The sequence below is a fragment of the Oxyura jamaicensis genome, chromosome 3, assembly GCF_011077185.1.
Source record: "Oxyura jamaicensis isolate SHBP4307 breed ruddy duck chromosome 3, BPBGC_Ojam_1.0, whole genome shotgun sequence".
NCBI lineage: Eukaryota > Metazoa > Chordata > Aves > Anseriformes > Anatidae > Oxyura > Oxyura jamaicensis.
The window spans coordinates 55,043,801-55,063,017 of record NC_048895.1 but is presented as its reverse complement, the minus strand read 5'-3'; the positions used below and the strand labels follow the sequence as shown (position 1 = coordinate 55,063,017).

The 19,217-nt window shown below is 38.4% G+C and overlaps 1 protein-coding gene across 1 annotated transcript in view; it reads right to left on the bottom strand.

Annotated features, from left to right (window-relative positions):
- Nucleotides 1-19,217, bottom strand: part of TULP4 (TUB like protein 4) — a 156,326-nt gene that overhangs the window by 123,450 nt on the left and 13,659 nt on the right. Inside the window, exon 2 of the mRNA XM_035320030.1 lies at nucleotides 4,331-6,614. Within this exon, the coding sequence (XP_035175921.1) occupies nucleotides 4,331-4,582 (252 nt within the window). The 5' untranslated portion in view covers nucleotides 4,583-6,614. The remainder of the gene's footprint in view (nucleotides 1-4,330; nucleotides 6,615-19,217) is intronic.

Here is a 19,217-nt window from a genome sequence, read left to right as displayed (position 1 = left end):
CTTCGCTTTATGTTTACAGTAAAAATTGTTATGCATACTCACTAATGTATTCAGCATGTTACTTAATTCACTGCATCAGAATTTGCATATTCTTGCACTACTTGGTAATGTTTCAGTCCAGCAATTAGCATACTGGATCTTACTAAATACATCAAGGATGACTTTTTAGTTTGCACAATGAAAAATATACACCTGCAAAACATTTTAAAATACTAATCATTAAGAAACATCAAGTGCCATAGAATCATTAGTACCTTAATACACTAGACACAACAGAATGCATTAAAATAAATGCCTGCAACAGCACCAACCAACCAATTTGATTTGTAGGCATCTTGTAAATCTCACTGGGAGAGAAGATCCCTGTAAAGTTAATTGATAGCATAAGGTGTAGGGTGTTGTTTTTTTCTAATCATCTTTCACAGACCTCCTTGGAAATATCTCCCCTGAGACCTCAGGATGGACCAGATGGTATTGTAAAAAGTTATTCAGTCTTCAGAACCTATTGGTCACACCAGGTTAAACCCTGACCTTGCTGAAATGACCAGGTATTTTGCATTTAACCTGTAATTTACTACAGAGTCAGAAGTCAGAAAAGGAATGTGCTCAAGTACCTTTCTAATACTGTTTCGCAATGCAGGCAAGAGAAGGCATGTTAGGTCAAAAATCAGAGATTTCCACATCTCACTAATTCCTACACAGCATTGTGTTTACACATGCAGGGAAGGGGAAGGAATATTTTAGGTGACCACACCTCAGCTGCTAATCCACACATTGTGGTACAAGGGCACATCTCCCCGACTTCTAGCCTTTCTCCCAGGCTTAAGAAACCCCCAGACCAGCAGCCTCCACCAGTTTCTTCTGAGAGGTCAAGGGAAATGCTCCAAAGCCAAACGGAACTGCGCACCTCCGTGACCTTTCCCACCTGCTCCATCCACTGTGTGCCCTGAGACACATCCCCTGCCACGGCCAGGGATGGCAGGTGCTCGCTCCTACCGCACATGAAACAGCCACAGCTGCACAGTACACATTTCCCCTTCCTTCTGCACCAGTTATTTCTGCCTTTGATACACATCAATTTTAATTGTTAGAATGCTTACCCTTACATTAATGAGAATCAGGACTATATTTTTTTAAAAACAAAAATGCAGTATTTTCACTTCTGCCATAGAACAAATAGAATATGCTTATTTTTATCCTTTGTTCTCCCTAGAAGCTACAGAAACATCAGGCTGTTAATTAAAGCAATATAGCAGCCACTTCCTAGCTTCTAACTCTAATAACCAACCTTGAAGCAAATGAAAAAAAAAAAAAACAACCCTGGCTCAAACTACCAGGCATTTTAGTCACAATTACTGCCCAATGTGATGAATCATGCGAATCCACCACTGCAACATGCCTGTCAGTAACTCAGTCCTGGGGATTCTTCGTTCTCTTTTGTTCTGATATGTCTGCACAGCACGCCTATAGCAAAAAAGGAGCTGTGTACCAAAAGGTTTCAGTGAATCTTTTCAGCAACCATAAAAACATCACAAAAATACATGACTTGCACCCACCTTCACAACCTGCTTAAAAATAGGCTCATGTTCTTGCCCCCAAGCAGTGTTGCTTTTCCTATTCCAGATTTTCACCCTAAACCTGAAATACAATGTATTGCTCTGCTCACAGCATATTACTGATTATACCCCAAATGGAAAGTATTTAGCTTGTGTTTTCATCTCTACTGCTTGTTCATTACAGAATTTGATTCTTTATAATTGAATGCATACTAATATTAAAGCAGCAATGTCTGTCAGAAAAAGCAAAAAACTTCATTTTTCACACTAGCTTTATCCCAAAGAAAAATATGCAGATGTATAAATGAGCACTTCTGAGAACAAGACAACACAATGCAATCCCACAAGCGGTCAGTGAAATACACAGACACTTACATTTTTAAGTCAAAGACACCCTTTGGACATGTTCTATACAACAAATGTAACTTTAGTCAGACACATATACCAGGATATGCTTGTAAAATTAGCATTTTTCATTGCATGAGGCAATACACAAAAGACAAGGTTGCTGTTGGCTTCCTTTTTAAGATGAGAAGGGAAAAGAAAAACATGTACTACTAGTTATGCAAACATCAGCTATAAGTGCTGTTCAACATTTTCTTTATTTAAAAAAATCTTTCAACAGATCATTTCTTTAGAAAACATCTTTCCTTCTATAACTATCTTCTTGTACATTCCACTGTTTACCTCTAAGAAGTACCAATCCTTGCATTTCAGTTTCTTTCCTAGGAAAACCAGTAGGATTATTCCATAAGAGACAGGAAAACACTCATTAAGCCTGGTGAAGGGTGTTTTAGAATGAATCGTCTCGCATTACTATACCAATGCCCAAAAAGTACCGGAGCAGGAAAATCTGACAGCAGCCACAGACTCACCACAAAGCTAGTTGCTCTAAAAACCATTTCCCTACTTCCTTAGGCAGGACACATTTTTGACACCACCATACCAGCCTTGTACAGAGAAGTGAATTGGTGGTCTCTAGTCTGGTCATTCTTACATTTGCTGCTACCAGAAAAATTGTTTACAGAAACACAACCCTTTTTATTTATGACAAACTTGACTCAGCACAATTTAAGAGCCCATATAAAAATAATTAAAAAACCCCTCACATTTTCATTTCAAGATTCTTGTGCCAATCACTGTGAGGGGAAAGGATGCACAAACAGCACAGCTCAATTCACAGAGCAATGATGCAGCAACCCAGAAAGAGAATCTCATGGCTGACCACATAAATAAAGCAAAACTAGCCCAAACCAATGGGCAGCATGCACATAAGCATCTTTTTCACTTAACTGGCATGTACTTAAGCCTACCCTTGTATTTTCACGTTTTGCAACAACACTTAACATTCTCATAAACAGCATTTCCTCTGTTGTTTTCAATACACATATTATGCAAAAGAAAAAAAATAGGTGCCCAGTTCACAGAACAGTTAAAGAAGAAAATAAGGAGAAATGAGAAAGTGATCTTTGGATCTCACATTTCAAAAACAAAATCAAATCTGCAATAGGAAGTTCTATTGAGAACTCAGGGTGGTCCAAAGCAGACTGCTAGATTAAAACACTGCTCCTCTCTTCAGGAAGAGGTGCCTACACATTTTTTTGATTGTATTCCATACAAATATGCACATGAATCTGTCTCTTGTCTATAATCTATGTAACATACAATACACCCCAGTCTATACATACCTGTGTACAAAGCATGTGCAAGTAGTTATTAAGACTAAATAATTATCCCTCACTCCTTTTTTCCTTAAAAACTGGATCATCATTGGTATTAACACAAAAACCAAATCCATCACCCCACAATCTTAGGTGCTGCTTATGTCAAAAAGGCAACATGTATTACAGTCAAACAAATAAGTAGCACAAAAGACAAGAAAAAGAGCATTGTATCTTTGGTTTTAATGTCAGAACATATGACGTCATTCCTCCTGCAGATCTAGAAGCAAAGCTTTGATACAAACTCTTCAAAGAGCACATCCGATGCAAACGTAGCTTAACTAAAACACAGGCTTAACACAGCAAGAAAAGAGTCCTTACACCTGCCCTTAGCAGCCTGTACACTACTGGGCATCCTTGGCACTTCCCTTAAAGCGTTATGCAGAGAAACAGATAGGTTCTCAGAAGACAATAAAGCACTGCTGAAATCCCAGCTTCTACCAACAGATTTACCCCTTTCAGAAAAAAATACACTTAAGTGGTTTCGTATCATTGTAATCAGGACAATGCCTTGCATCCTGAAGTTACAGTATTGTACTGCAGGGCACCTTATCATTTTTCCAATACGTCCCACTTATCCCCTCCCTTAGCTAACAGAAGTTTTCCTGCAGATGACAGCTACCACGACACTGCCGCCTGCTGCAGGACAGTCTGGTATGCAGTTTCTGAAAACTGGCAGGCTTTACCTGAGCTCCTCTCTCACCCCTCTGCCTTTGCATTAGTCTTCGAAGCCAGACTTTAATGTTACGCAAAAGCAGTCAGCTATCACGGTTTTTAATACTCTTAAATGCATTTGTTGAGTTTGCCTGGAAACTGAGTAAACTCCAGACCTGCTTCCAAAGAACAACCTCACCATAAGCCTTAAGCTTTTCAATCTATCAAAAAAAAAAAAAAAAAAAAAAAAAATCAAAACACATTTGTATTAGTCCTGAGCCTCCTCCATACCCCTTTCCTACTAGTTTACAAGCAGAAACGCTCTACAAGAATTACTGCTATCATTTCCAAAGCCAACTCCAAACCCGATCTTTAAATCGTAACACACGGTTTGCTTACCTCGCTGTTGTGGCCCCTCAAATTGAAGTTGATTCTCTGAGGGGTGTTCCGGTCTCTCCTGCAATGGCTGGAAGTAAAAGTGACGCCTACAACTCCTCTGCCATTGCCTGTTGCCAACCAGCCTTCCTCATAGTACCGCCTCCTGCACACGGGCTTCTCCTTCTCACTTTTGGGAACTCTCCCTTTCCAGGAGAGGCAGAGGATGTTGGAATCGCTGCAAAGAACAGGCCCATGTTCCACTGCCGCATACATGCTTTTTAAATATTTTATTTTTTGACATAAGAAAGTAATGTGTCTAGTGCACAAAATTTAAATCAACTTTTTTTTTTTTTTATTGATAGGACTGACCTGGGATAGATCATTGAAAGGGAGGAGGATGGGGTCAGTGTTTATAAATATCCACCAAATGCATAGTGAAAAATTCCTCTATAAAAGATGATGGCAGTTGGCTAAGAAAAAGTAACGCTTAAAAAAAAAATTCAGGTTCATTTTTGTTTTTGAGTCTGTAGAGTGAGGGTGCACTTATCCTTTGGAGAAACAGCTACTTCATAAGAGGCGCTCAAGAAATGGTTAAGTCATCTTTTTGCTCAACTTGATATAATCTTTATACAGCCTGAGATTCCAGTTTAGCGTAATGCAATTCCAGAGACAAAGAGTTGCAAATGTGTAGGTTTCAAGTAACTTAAGGCTTTTAAGATTTCCTCCAGTCAGATTTTCTTCAAAAGTTCAGTTGCAGAAATTTAAACACACGCACATACATATATATGTATATATATGACATTCATCTTTTCCAAGCTGCCCTCTGGCATATCTTTTCCATCTGATGTATTTCTGCTGCTAAAGCTGAAAGAGATTGCATAAAGGGAAAAAAAGGCACACAAACCGTGCGAAACAACAGACCCAAACTTGTGCAGGCACTGGTGTGCCAGGCCAGATGTGAAATCCCTCTTGGTACTGAACTGCTCGTTGGACTCAAAAATTTTTGCAATCCAAAGCCAATCCGATTTTCATTGCAGGACTTTTTTCCACCAGAGACCCAACACAGCCTGAACCGTTTATCACGCTATCTTGCCTGCTTTCCCACTTTTTGCCGCCACACACGAATGAAAAAGAAACCCCTCTTCATTTATAGTGGAATCAAAAATGCTCTAAAGCTTTTAGCTTTCAAAGAAGGTAAGTTTGCCTCAGGTGAACCATGAAGTTGTCTCTCCTCCAAAACAGGCTAAAATGTCAAGCTCGTTTTCCTTTACTTTTCCCTTTTTTTCTGCTACAAGGAATCACAGACTTTTCATCTTACTGTAAAAAACAAATGCCAGAATTAAAGCACATCAAGTAAGCACTCCTTCAAAATCTTCTAAAATTCAAGGAATGAAGAAATATAATCATCTAAAAAAGAAAGAGAAGCAGCATTAAAAATTTGACTTCCTGGTTTCACTATTTCTCTAGGTATTTTCCTTGCTTGTTTGATCGGATCTTTCCTTCTTGATGCTTGTCTACAGCACAGATTCATAGTTCCAGACACAACATTTGCAGCTGTACAAGAAGGAAACATATGAAGTATTCCAATTGTTTTATTTGGGTAACATTTATGAGCTCAATCAATTAGTATTTATACCACACTAAGTGAAAAGAGGAAAAAGGAGAGGGAGAAAGAATATGCAAGGCGATGACCTGGTTAACTCAAAAAGGATGACGAGGTTTGCTCAGTTCAATGCCCAGACTTGTCCCATAGTTACTTACTTCCAGTCATCATTACTCAACATGTGGTCACGATTTATTAGTCCATTCACAAACTATTGAGGCCAAAGCAAAATGTGCCAAAGATCATACATTATTCCTCTGCAATAACAAAATCAGTTTCCTCTGCCCTCAGTATTCTTCTGTTTCCCTCACAGTTATTGATTTAGATTGTGGAGGTATTTATTAGGCCTTTTCAGTGTGTTATGTGTTTTTTCTTCCTCTTCTTGCAAACTTTTTTCACCCGTGAAGACCATGGGGAAAGCTGAACATTACTGGCAGGTGTCTTTCCATGGGTTACCGATTCCTGTGCTGGAAAGGTGCTCCATCTGGTTCTTAAATTAATTTTCATCAATTGCAAAGCTCTCAGGAGTATGCAAGAGTGTGTCTATGCGATGACAAGGACATGTGCGTTTTCATGTACATGCAGTACACACCAGCTCAATCAATCTGGTTCTCAGAGCTGCATCTGCCTTCTCAGCTTAGCTGCGGTAATCTTGTAAAACGCCCGACATTCAAAGCTTGAAATCCGTGTGTTCTTCCAATTCTGAAAGACAAGGCATACACACAAGAAAAAGAAAAAAGTGAAAAAATAAGAAAATAAGCCACAAAATAACTTTGGTTACTGTCACAGTAGTTCCTGTATCTCTAAGAATTATGTTCAAGGATTTTATATAGAGCTCCTATAAAACATATATGTTGTATATAGATACATGCAATATTCTGACACACAGTACAGTATTTTCTTTTTCACAACTGATATGTATATCTAATGAAATGTATCCAGGAAGGATACATCAGGAAAAAAAATTGTTGGCCACAGTCACTGGGGAAAACTCTTAGGAAATGATCGCAACTTTGTGGGGCAAGGGTTGGGAAGGGAGGTCACAGCGGCAGAACAGACACAGAGTTAGATCCCAAGTGACAAAACCAGGATCACAGACTGGCTGGGACCTCTGGAGGCCATCTGGTCCAACCCTCTGCTCAAGCAGGGCCACCCAGAGCAGGCTGCCCAGGACCACATCCAGGCAGCTTTTGAAGATTTCCAAGAAATTCTCTGTAACATCTGTAACATGCCCAGAGATTTTGTAACATCGCTAAACAACTTGTGCCAATGTTTGATAACCCTACCCTCACAGTAAAGTGCCTCCTGATGTCCAGGAGAAAACTCCTGTGTTCCAGCTGGTACCCACTGCCTCTTGTCCCAGCACTGGGCACCACCAAAAAGAGCCTGGCTCCATCCTCATTGCACCTTTCCTTCAGGTGTTTACAGACATGGATCAGATCCCCCCCAAGACTTTTCTCCCCCTCTCTGAACAGTTCTGGCCCTCACAGCCCTTTTTCATATACACCATGAGGAAGTATGTTAAACTTAACAATCTCAAAAGAATAAAGCAATCATTTGTCTTTGTATTATTGCTTTCAGGAAGTCTAAGGTGCTACAAAATTAAAGCCTAGATGTTCGAATAAATACAGACGGACTTTAAAGACTACTCAAATCCTACTTAATTCTCCATTTGAAAAAGTAGAAAAAATTACCCCAATTCTGTTTATATGTAAAGCATATAACTAGAGTAAAAGAGATCAAACAAAAGGGTGCCTGGGATATTCCAGAGATGTATCTGAAGCGCACACAGATGAAGAGTTATTACATCTATACAGATGCTGCTAAAGAGAACTCATTTAAATTAAGAATTGCATTTGTCACATTCACTGGAACTAAAAAAATGGGCTTGTCTATACTACATATAACACTGCATTAATCTCACCTTTTGAGTAACTACTTTTTTTTTCAGTTTAGCATAGACGCACCAATAATAATTTATTAAATAAATATGGATAGATAGGTAGATAACAAGGCAAGGCCATAATAGGGTTTACAAAACAATTTGTCTAGCATACTTATCAGGAAAACTATTCATGAAGTTTGGTTAATCATTTCAGACTTTTTAGCATTACAACTAAATGAGATTTAAAAATAATAGTAGTTACCTTTTTTTCCCCATCATACCATGATGAGGATTTAAGAAATGCTATTAAGGTTTCCCAGATCTGCAGCACTTTTCAATTGCATTCCAAAGAAAGTTCACATAACAGAAAAATCAGGAAAAAAAATATCAGAACACAATAGTTTGAAGAAAAACTGCATTTATCCTATAAAAAAAACTTGTGTCTGGAATATCAGAGCTATTACTTCCATACCCACTTGCATCTTCCTAATGAACAGATATGCATTCAGGGGTAAACATTTTGTAATACCAGCATCTATATTACGATGCAAACTTTATTCTACAGAGAGGCAACAACACTTTTTATTAAGAAGTCTCTGAAACATCAGTAAGAACAGTATGAGTTAAGTAAACAGGAATCTTTGAACTGTGAAAGTACTGTAGCTTTGAGTAGAGTTTAAAATACAACTGTAGATCCAGTGGCTTTGCACAACTTCTGTACGCAATTTCTGTCCTCATTCCCTGCATAGAAAATAAAGTTGGAGAAAAGGACCCTTCTACATCTTGGCCAGTGGACTTCCTTCATCTAAGTCTCGCTTGCCATCACTTTCAGGATTAGAGAAACCAAAGGCTTCTCTTCTTAAAAATACTCTTAACTGCATCAGGAAAGCTGGACAGGCAGAGATGACAAGATCTAATTACAAAAGGAATAAAGTCAGTATTATTCAAATACCTTTCTCTCAAGGTATACCTTTCTCCTGCCTACAAGACAGGACATTTGTTTAAATTAGTGAGGGTCAACACTTTATGTTGCATTTGAATTCAGTAGGCAAGTTAAAAAAAGTATTGCTAACACAGTAGTGTTAAGTACAGAAACAATAAACCAAATTAAGATTACATATACATTAAGGTTTAATTCTTTCTATTCCCCTCTCCTTCATTTCCACCTACTCGGTATTTCCTAAGAAATAACCTAATTAGAATATTTAAATGCTAGTCTTCTCCCAAGAAGATCGGTATCTGATTTAGACACACACACCCCTTCTTTTTTGCCATTATAGCAGTCCCACAGTCCTGCTCTGTTCTACTAGTTCAAAGCAAGCTTTTTGCCTTCTTTTTCCCCACAATAAAACACAAATTAATGGTTACTACCTCTGTTGCAAGGCATGTGGAAGAACTGACAATAAAAAGTATTACATAAGAGCTAGCTGTTGCTTGTCTAATCTTACCACTAGTAAGAATTCAGGTTGGGCTCCCCATATAAACAGAACTTAGCTTTTCAGATGAAATATTCAAACTAAATTTCCTACTCTAGGATTTTATAACCAGGCTTTATACACCTATTCTTTCAGGGCAGGGAAGGGGCCAACCCTGGATGTTCACTGGATCCTGAAGAATTTTTTTTTTTTTTTTTTTACTGGCAAGTTATTTCTAGCACTAGTCAAGACATTAAATATCAAGAAATTGCAGTAATGTACTTTTACTCTCACTTAAAGGGCAGATTAAAATTTCTGTTCTGGGAGATGCTACTTGAAACCATTCTCTAATATTGCTTTGAGTGATGTAAAACATTTCTTAGGCAGATACCCCTAACAAGACAAAAACATATTAGGCCTGCAACACAGGAAAAAAAGGATCCACAATTATTTGATTCAATTTTGCTTTTCCAATATAGCTCTTCTTCCATGCAAAACCAGCAAAAGTTACATTCCCACACTACAGGAATGAATTCAGATATTAATTTAAGTTAAAAAATAAAGAACAATTATTAACAGTAGCTCTCATATTTCACTGTCAATATTTAACTCATCATTTTTACCTCCTAAGTGCTTCTGTTAACTTATATAAAGTGCAAGTGTTAAGCCAGTTAGACAACCAGAAAAAATATTTGCTTGTTCTCATGCATCTTTCATCGAGGTGTCTCTCTTTTGTTGACAGAAAGAAGCCACACACAGTCAAGTGTACCAATACTGCAGCAAGCTCTTCAACACTTTATGTTTATTGAAAACCTCACTCTTTGCAGCTTCAGAGTAGAGTATCTGAAGGTGATGATATAAGGAGACTGGTAAAAGAAGGAAAGCAGAGAAGCCAAATCCAGATAAGTAAGTACACAACATTTCTAAATTATCTTTTCTTAAAAAAAAAAAAAAAAAAAAAAAAAAAAAAAAAAAAAAAAAAAAAAACTCACAACAGCCTGCATTTTTAAGATTCTGACCACCCAGCAATCTTATAGAAAGAGCTACAGAGTCTTTGAGAAGTCAGGCTACCAGATTTCAGGCTTTTTCAGCCTGACCAAATTTCCTTCCTGTCAAACTTGTATGAGGTCAAAGGAAACAAATTTTCCCTCCCCTTGCAGAGTAAGATGGGAAAAGATACATACCAGAATCCATAAAGATGGCAAGACACTGGGAAAATGGGAAAAAAATAAAATTAAAAAAAAAAGAGAGACCACGAAATTGCGTTTTGGTCTAAAGGATCAAACCACAAACAGTTCTGCACAAGCTGATGGCAGATGATCCCACTAGCTATCAAACAGTGACTGTGGGATTAACCTTCAAGGTTACTGCTGAACACAGTACTACACAAGTGGCACTTCTGATAGTACAGTCATTCTATTACAGGCTATACACTTCAGAGCTGAGAGATGGCCAGCTGACATACTTGGTTGTTTATGTAGCCCAACTTACAAAGTAAAATAAATTAAGAAATCCTATCCAACAGGAACAATAAATATTTAACAAAATTAACTACTCAGTTCCTAAAAGGCTGAAGCACATAGTAGGAAAAATAACTGGTTTGGGGGTTAGGCTTTTTTCCTACTAAAAACAGCCAATTCCATAGGGATAAAATGTAATTTTGAACTGAGTAACTACCGATTCTTTTACTCATCTCCTCTAATTATCCTTACTTCATTCACCTTCCATTGCACTATAAGCCACTGAGATTCTGTATTTCTTTCATATTACATAACATACCGTTTGGAGGACAATTATAAACATACACCAATAAGGCTATACAAATGTTCTTCACTCCTAGATAGAGGAAGGGAGAAGAAAAGTCAGAAGATGTTTAACGTTTGTTCTGTATGTTCTTAAACGGTTTTCTCTCCACAGCTTTCATGCCTGGGTAATTCTAGAAGTCCCTCCCCTGCTCAAAGACAGCTGCACAGCCAGGGCAGGACAGTCAGCCGTGCTAATCAGAGATGTGAGGTCTGAAACACCACCAGAACTGCACAGAAACAGATCCGCAGCAAAGGTGCAACGCCAGGCACTGTGATCGTAACTGCCAGTCCATTAATACAGACGCTGTACTGTCAGTTATACAATGTGATATATTGTTAAGCAAATAAAAGAGATAGAAAAATGCATTTGTTGGCATATGGAGAGAAATGAAGCTTATATTAGTGGCTGTTCAGCAGACATTCATCGTGAATACTGACAGAACTGACTTCAGTGCAATGTTCTGACACACAACCACCTCCTCCACCAAGTAAAAATATTAATAGCTGATCATAGCTGCTGTGCTGAATGACCTTCTGGGCTTCTTTTAACAGGGAAGGCAGCAACATTTGTACGCTGTATGCATTTCTAAAAGTGAAAGACTTTTTCTCATGCACAGCTATCTTATATGAAAGATAAGGGCAACATTTGTATTATTTCTAGAACTATTAGATATATCCCCCTTTTGCTGCTTGATGCTACACCATCTGACTTAATGGGGGCTGCATTAAAAAATACACTTAGGAAGAACAAGCAAGAAAAAATTGAAAATGCATTCAGGAAAAATACTTCCAAGAAAAACACTGAGGGTTCTTAAGCAAACCATTAGAAGCTAATAATTGGCATTTGCCAAATTTACACACACATTCTCCAAAAGGCGGGGGCCTGAAGACATGAAAATACAGTAAATTGTTAAAAGCTGGCCTCTGGAAGAAGTGAGTTAAACAAGCAGTTACGTTGCTCATGAGAAGTTAAAAAAGATAAAAGCACTGCAAAAATTGTCTCACCCAAAAGTTAAAGGTATTTGAGCTAAACAGAACCTACCAAAACATACAAGAAAGGTAACACTTAGCCTTTTGCCTGCCTGTTTTTAAACACTTCAGCAACTCTATACTTTAGCTGATTAACTATTACACTTATTTCTGAAAGGCCAGCCGCAAGTCTCTTTAATCAGTTACTGGTCAAACACTCCCACGGGAAATTTCTGAGGCAAATATAGCTAGATGTGTTACATTTATATGGCAGGGAAGCAAAGGGGCTGCAATACAGAAAAATAATTGAAGGTGGACTTCACAAAACAAAGCATTCAGCTGCAAGAAACTGAAGACATTTCTTCTCCTCACCACTTCCTTCTCAACTCACACATCACACCATGCCCTCATTTACGCCAGGACAATCATTCAAGGTGCTCCAATGTGAACTACATCAGGGAAAGGATTTAATCCAAAGACTCAGATGTGAAGTTTCACAACAGCTTAACCGACACAAATCTGGTTTGCTGGATTCAGTCCCACTCTCGCCTTCCCTTGCGACAACCCAGGCCCCTCCAGCCTCTCCTCAGAGAGGCTCTAGCAACCTCCCAACCAGGCAGTTCAGCAAGCTGAGCTAGCCAAAACCACATTCTCCTAAAAAAAAGGAACTGATTTCCACCTAGATCAGTGCCTTCTATCAACCGATCATGCACATGCAGCAGCACTCTCCGGATGCAAGGTCAGGGTGGGAGGTAGAGTCCACAGCAACCTAGATGGCTCACTTTGGACTGTACTTAAACACTTTTCCTTTTTTATTTCAAGCTGAATAAACCCCTAATGCAGTCCCAGCATGGTCCCACATCCAGCTGCACTGGTAAAGTTATGAAGGTGGAGCCATACAGCAGAAGGGGGAAACGGGAAGAGAACTTGCAACCACTCTTGCCATTTGAATACTTTCTAGGATAAAATTTGGGCACAGAGGGTTTCTAAACTCAAGTGTTAGCCTCAGAAGGAAAGAAATCAAAAGTTTGTATTGAGGGATGAATTTGAGATGGTCATCAAAATGTCCTGGAGTGAAGGCCAGGACACACGTCTCACCTTCAAATAATCTGAGGTGGGCTAAAACACTTCAGGTATTAAAAGAGCTCTTTCACATGTACAAAAGAAGCAAAATGGAGATTTACACCACTGAAGTACACATTCAAAATCTTTAGAGCCAAAAAGAAATGTGACGTGTGACAAAGAAACTCCCTTCACTTAGAAGTGTGAATCATCTCTCTCAAAAAAGGGCCAAAATCTTCACAGCAGACAACATACAATGTATACTGCAGAGGACGATCATTTAAAAAACTGAAAACAACTGTGTCTTGTTAATGACATTCAAAAATCTTCACCAGAGCCCCAGCTCTTACTATCTCTTTTCCACTGAACTGACTACTCTGACCTTGCCTGTAATTACAGAGCACTTTCTTTCCCTGAGGAACTCTCTGCAGCCTGCAAACATCCCTCGAGCCTGCAGCAGTTCTGTGTAGTTCCTAATTATCTCCAATATCTGCCCACAGGCTCTCTTAACACTTTCTTATGAACATACGTTGAAGTTTCGCTATCCTCCCCCAGAATCCCAATACACCTTTGTATGTATGTGACACTTGCATTGCAACACTGGAAATAAATAATAATAATAAAAAAAAAAACAGGAGGGGGAGGTGACTGAAGAAAACAACAGGAGCCAACAGTTTTTAAAATTCAGAAGAACCCCATAAAGTAGAGTTATTTCTGTTGGACAGCAAGACGTGCTTCAGTCAGAAATTTGCTAAACAGTGGGTATCTACTTAACGTGCTGTGGAGCAGTCCAAGGGCAAAGTGTTGCAGCAGGGAGGGACACTGCATCAGCCTGCAGGGAGGGAGCTCTGGGTGATGCTGTGAGCTGAATCGCAGGCTTGAGGCCAACCATGGGTACCAGCTTCCCACTGCCCAAACCCCTTGCTGCCAGCAGGCTGCTCTGCTTCAGCTGTGAAGCAACGAACTTCCCACAAAATGGGATGGATTTTTTTTTTTTTTTTAATACAAAAAGACCAGAGGCACAGTTCTCAAAGAGTTCAGATTTCTTAGTCTTTGGGTTTGGAAATCAACAACTTCGCTCTAGTCTTGAATGTCCCCCAAGTGTGCGATAACTGAATATTTCAACCTGTGTTGGAGGACTTGCATCCAGAGAGCTTGCTTGGATGGCTAGATGCAGAGGACCTCCTTGAAGGTCCCTACCTTCACATAAAGAGATCCAAAGCTAAGGAACAGCTTCATCTCCTCCCCATAACCACCTCCTTCTCTTTCAAGTTCTTTTTTTTTTTTTTTTTCCCTCAGGGGTATGCAAGCTTGTGCAATGGGCTCTGGGTTAAAATAATATCGTATCATGAAGACAGACTCAAAGAGTGGTTGCCTTATAGCGACCTTAAGAAGTGAGTCTCTAAAGAAGCATTTGTAAAAGATGGGAGCTTTAAAGGACTGCTTGCAACAAAGCAAAGACTTGGGTACAGAAGTGAGTTGTCACGCTACCAAGGCTTGGAGGGCATCAGATTAGCTGTGCACATATGTGCCCAAGGGAGGTGAATGATGGTTTTGAAATGCCTTGTCAGATTAATACGGCAAGTGTTGATTGGTCACCTATACAGAGGCAAGGAGGCCAGCAAGAAGCAGGCATCCTCTTTCTATGCACAGTAATACACTCCGGGTATCTGCCAGAAAGGGAGATCCACACCTACGTAAATTGGCACAGCAGTCTTGTGTCCAAGTGTTTTTACTCTGTAAAGGTCTTCACAGTTATGATTCTCTCTTCATCCTGGCCAAGTGTTCCTGTTAGACATATGAAAGATTTAGGTACATGGCAGTATGCTATAGCTTCAAACAGCTCTATCATTCAAAATGATAAAAAATGTGTTAGATGATCACAGATGACGATGAACAAAGATGTTCAGAAACTCTGGAAAAGCATGTTAAAGGAATTAATTATTTTTAAAAGAAATTCTAAGAATTTCACTTAAATGCTGTCATTGTAAAAAAAGACTATTTCAATTTTGTTTATAAAATTCATTTTTAGAATTAAAATTTAGTTGTGATGCCAATTCTTCCCATTCAGCTTTGTCAATCTGCAAATAAGCAAGCCTTTGACAGGTATAATTTTTAATATAAAATATATTCATTCAAAATTGTATTGGTATATCCATTTCTGAACATGTTAGCATCCCGACATTCAAACTTCATATAATTCATAACTGCAACCATCAGATAGCACTTGCTTCTATTTATAATCTCCAAGTTATAGAAAATATTATTTTGAACACTCAGATTTAATCAAGAAATAAATGTTGTAGATTGACTAAGTAATATTCTCACTGCTTTATAACTAGTCCTTCAATTAATTTTCATTTGTTTTCCTTGGGAAGTTATATAAATGCAGTAACTGCTAACTTTTTGGATCCAATTATTTCTCTTCTACACAACACTCTCAATACCTTTCATTATCTTCACCTAATCTACACTAGTGAGATTTTCTGGTGAAGCCCAGATTCAGATCTATGAAGTGTAAAAATCAAAAGGGAAGATTCATCGTAGCAGCTAAATCTGCAACTTCCAGATAGAGGGTTTTTTTTTGCCCTTTTCTCTTTTTTAAGATAATAAATTCCTTAGGATTCTATCACGTTTATAAATTCTACCCAAAAGTAGCAATTAGGAAAAGAAAAGGAATCTGAGGTCACTTCATAAATAATTTTGACTTGAAAACACTCTATGTAAGATGGCTTTAAAATTTCTTTCTACACCTAGAATTACTAGATACTCGTACAGTTATTTTTCCATTTTGTAAATACTTCACAAAATAGCTCTGTATCTGTATAAAAACATAGTATTTACTATATTCAATTATATTTCTGTATGTCAGTAATTAAATGGTGAAAAGCAGAACAACTAGAGGGAGAAAATAAAAATAAAAAACGAGTAACACACAATCCACGCTGACCGTTCCCACTATGGAACTCCACATCTGTGGCATAGGTTCCTTTTCTATGTTGAAAAGTCCGCTTGCAAACCGCTCAAGGAAAATGCTGCTTTTTCCAGTAAGCAGCTTGGCAAAGTAACATCTTAATCTCACAGTGTCAGTGGTCCCCTTGAGCTCACAAAGTCTATTAAAACAAATTACATGAAAACATCTTCAGGAGTTCAATTCTACAGCTTAAGAGGATCAGTATATTCCAGCTTCTTCTGAGATTCAGGGAACATAAGACAGTATAGTACTTCAGTATCTAATGCTGTTATGACACCATAATACTTTCTCCATTAACTATGTATTATCCATAGACCACAGAATAATAGGAGGCTACTCGGAGGAAACCACAGGTTTTCTTGTTATCTTTATTAACTAGACTGCAATGAAATCTACACCACAGCATCTGTTTGAAACAGACATCACATTTGATGCCTAGTAGATAGATGCACAAAACAAAAAGGGCAGACAAAAATATGCAATACAGTATTTCATAAAGCTGACGCAAAGGTTCTGAAATTAGATAACCCAAGAAGACATTGTAAGAAACTTCTACCCCAACAACAAAAATGCCATTATCTTCTATTTGCTGTTCTACGGAATGACAGCATGAAACAAGGCTGATGAACAAACAGAAATGACCATGTCAGAATACAAAAATTATATTCCTTTTATTTAAAAAAATAAATATGGGAAAAAAATCTAGTTACTTGGTGATTCTAAAACCTCAAATAATACTCAATACATATGCTGACTTCATTAAAACCACAAAAAATATAAAACAAAGAAAAATCTGTTATACTTCGCATAGAATCAAAATTGTTTGCTTAAAAATCAACATACCTTTTAGCAATACCTATCAGCAATGTAATAAAAAGATGCTACATTTAAATACCCTGTTTTGCCTACAGCCATAGACCATCACAGCAACAACAGTACTACTGCCACTGCAATTTCTCCATGTGTCTGTACTGTAATGCATTTCTCTGGTACAGGGAAATGCTTGTGTGGCTGGTCACACTACTGAATATATATTTCTAGTGTAGGAGACAGCAGTAACAACATCTGTGGATTTTTTAAGGGAAAATACCATTAAAATGATAACATCACGTCCAGTCCATCAGATTTCTTTGCAGTTGATATTAGTATCTGAAGCCTTGTAACTGATGGAAGCAAAGGAAAAAAAAAAAAAAAAAAAACACTAGAAAGCTAATACGATCACCCCAAGTCCTCAGTTGATTAAAATTTGAGAAACTAAAGCTCACATCTGGAAAATGCTACTGCATATGTTAAATTGCTATTTCCATGACTTCTATCACACCCAGTGACGTGGGTTTTTATAAAAGTAACGCATAAGCTTTAGTTTACACTTCTGTGGTTAGAGATTTTCATTTCAGATGAAGTCCATCTTACAGAGAGCAATAGGAACAGTAAAATGAAGCTAGACATCACCAGATTACCAACCAACGTGCCGGAGTAACGCTGAGCTTTAGGGATCTGATTACAAGCAGCATCTCCTGCTAGGCAGCCAGTCTCCCACAGGGACAGGGAGCACATACATTGGGATGTTCTACACTAAAGCAGCATTTGTTGCTTATACAGAGCCTTACAGATGTCACAAGATTATTGCTGATCAGTGCTTCCACATTTAAATTTACCAACATCTTTAAGCAGAGTGTAGCATGGCACTTACAGTTTCATAACATCCCCTTTATACAACGTATTCTGTGATTCTTGGATCTGCTGCTCTCCTTGCAAGAGCCAAAAGGCAAGTACAAAGAACAGCTCTGGGTTGATAGCGAATATCCTTTATTACTGTGTCTCAGGACTGTGCCCAAATTGGCCATAGCTCTAACATACTAACAGCAAACTCAAGTCTATCTTCCGTAAGCCCTCATGCTGTTGCAAATAACATCAGGATATGCTCAGGTCAGCTCCGTTCAACATTTGTTGGTTTATTTGCTCTGAAGCAGAGCTAGAAATAACTGAAGCCTTATCAATTTTCAAAGCAAGCTTCTATAATTACATTGGTATGCCCTATGGAAACACTACTGGGTTTCTCATAGCAACCTTCAATGATTCAAGCAGCTAGCCCGGCTCTTCCCACAGCATTATTAATACTAGGAGTGCTTCACCCTTCTCCAGTAGCAGCAGAACAACCTCCTTCGAAAAACATCTCTGTCTGTGTCGGGGCACTAGGACATTCTGCTCTGAGAGCAAATAAGGCCTTACTATTATTTTTAGTTACAATTTTTCACAGCACTTCACAACAAAGTGACAGAATCTTTTTTTTTTTATAATTCTGAGTTTATTTTATTGCAGCACTTTAATTACACTCAAACAGCTCACTTTTTCGCATTCTTCCATTATTTTTAAATAAAATGTTCTCCTAAATGCACACAAAGTTCTGTAACATTTTCAAAACTATTTAAATTTGATAGTGACATCTATTAGTATTTCCTATCTTTTGGAATCCACCAGTTTACAGATGTTGAAGTTCTTCCTCCTTAAGTGACCGCACAGCTGACATGGGACATCAAATTGCTATTATAAGTGGTAATTTGATATCTTTATAATATCTCTTATGGAATATTTCTTTACAGCAAAATAGCGGCACATCCAGCATACAGCAAGGCAGGATTGCTTCTATAAGCCCTTTCTCAGCGCTTACGATGTCTTGAATGCACACACAAAATATTTTTTAGCAATCTTGTAAGGTAGTCGAGCATGATTCCTGTTGTAGCAGATGAAGAAACTAGAGGCACAGGCCTATAAGGAAAGCAAACTGTTCAAAGCAGCCAATGCCATGGAAAGACTTCTTAATCTCCAACATTCCCACGACCTATTCCAATTTGTTTTCCCAGATCTGGTTGCTCCTCATCCCTCTGCTCGCTGCCTGGTGCCTGTCTGACTCCTCCTTGGGCAGACTCAGCATCTTAAACCAGCAGACAATAAATATCTGAAAATAAAGTGAGGACTATTAACTGAGCTGAGGGAGCTGAATCAACTGACTGAAGCGTCAGTCAGCTGAGCGTCAGAGCTGCAGCAGACAGTACCCACAGGGCTTGGGTGTGGGGAGACCTTTCAGAAACAGCAAGATGTTTGATCAGTTCAGCTGGACAGTGGACCTTCTCCAAGGGAGGGAGATGGAGCATCTCCCTTCATACTAAAGGGGAAGGTAACATCAAAATAAGC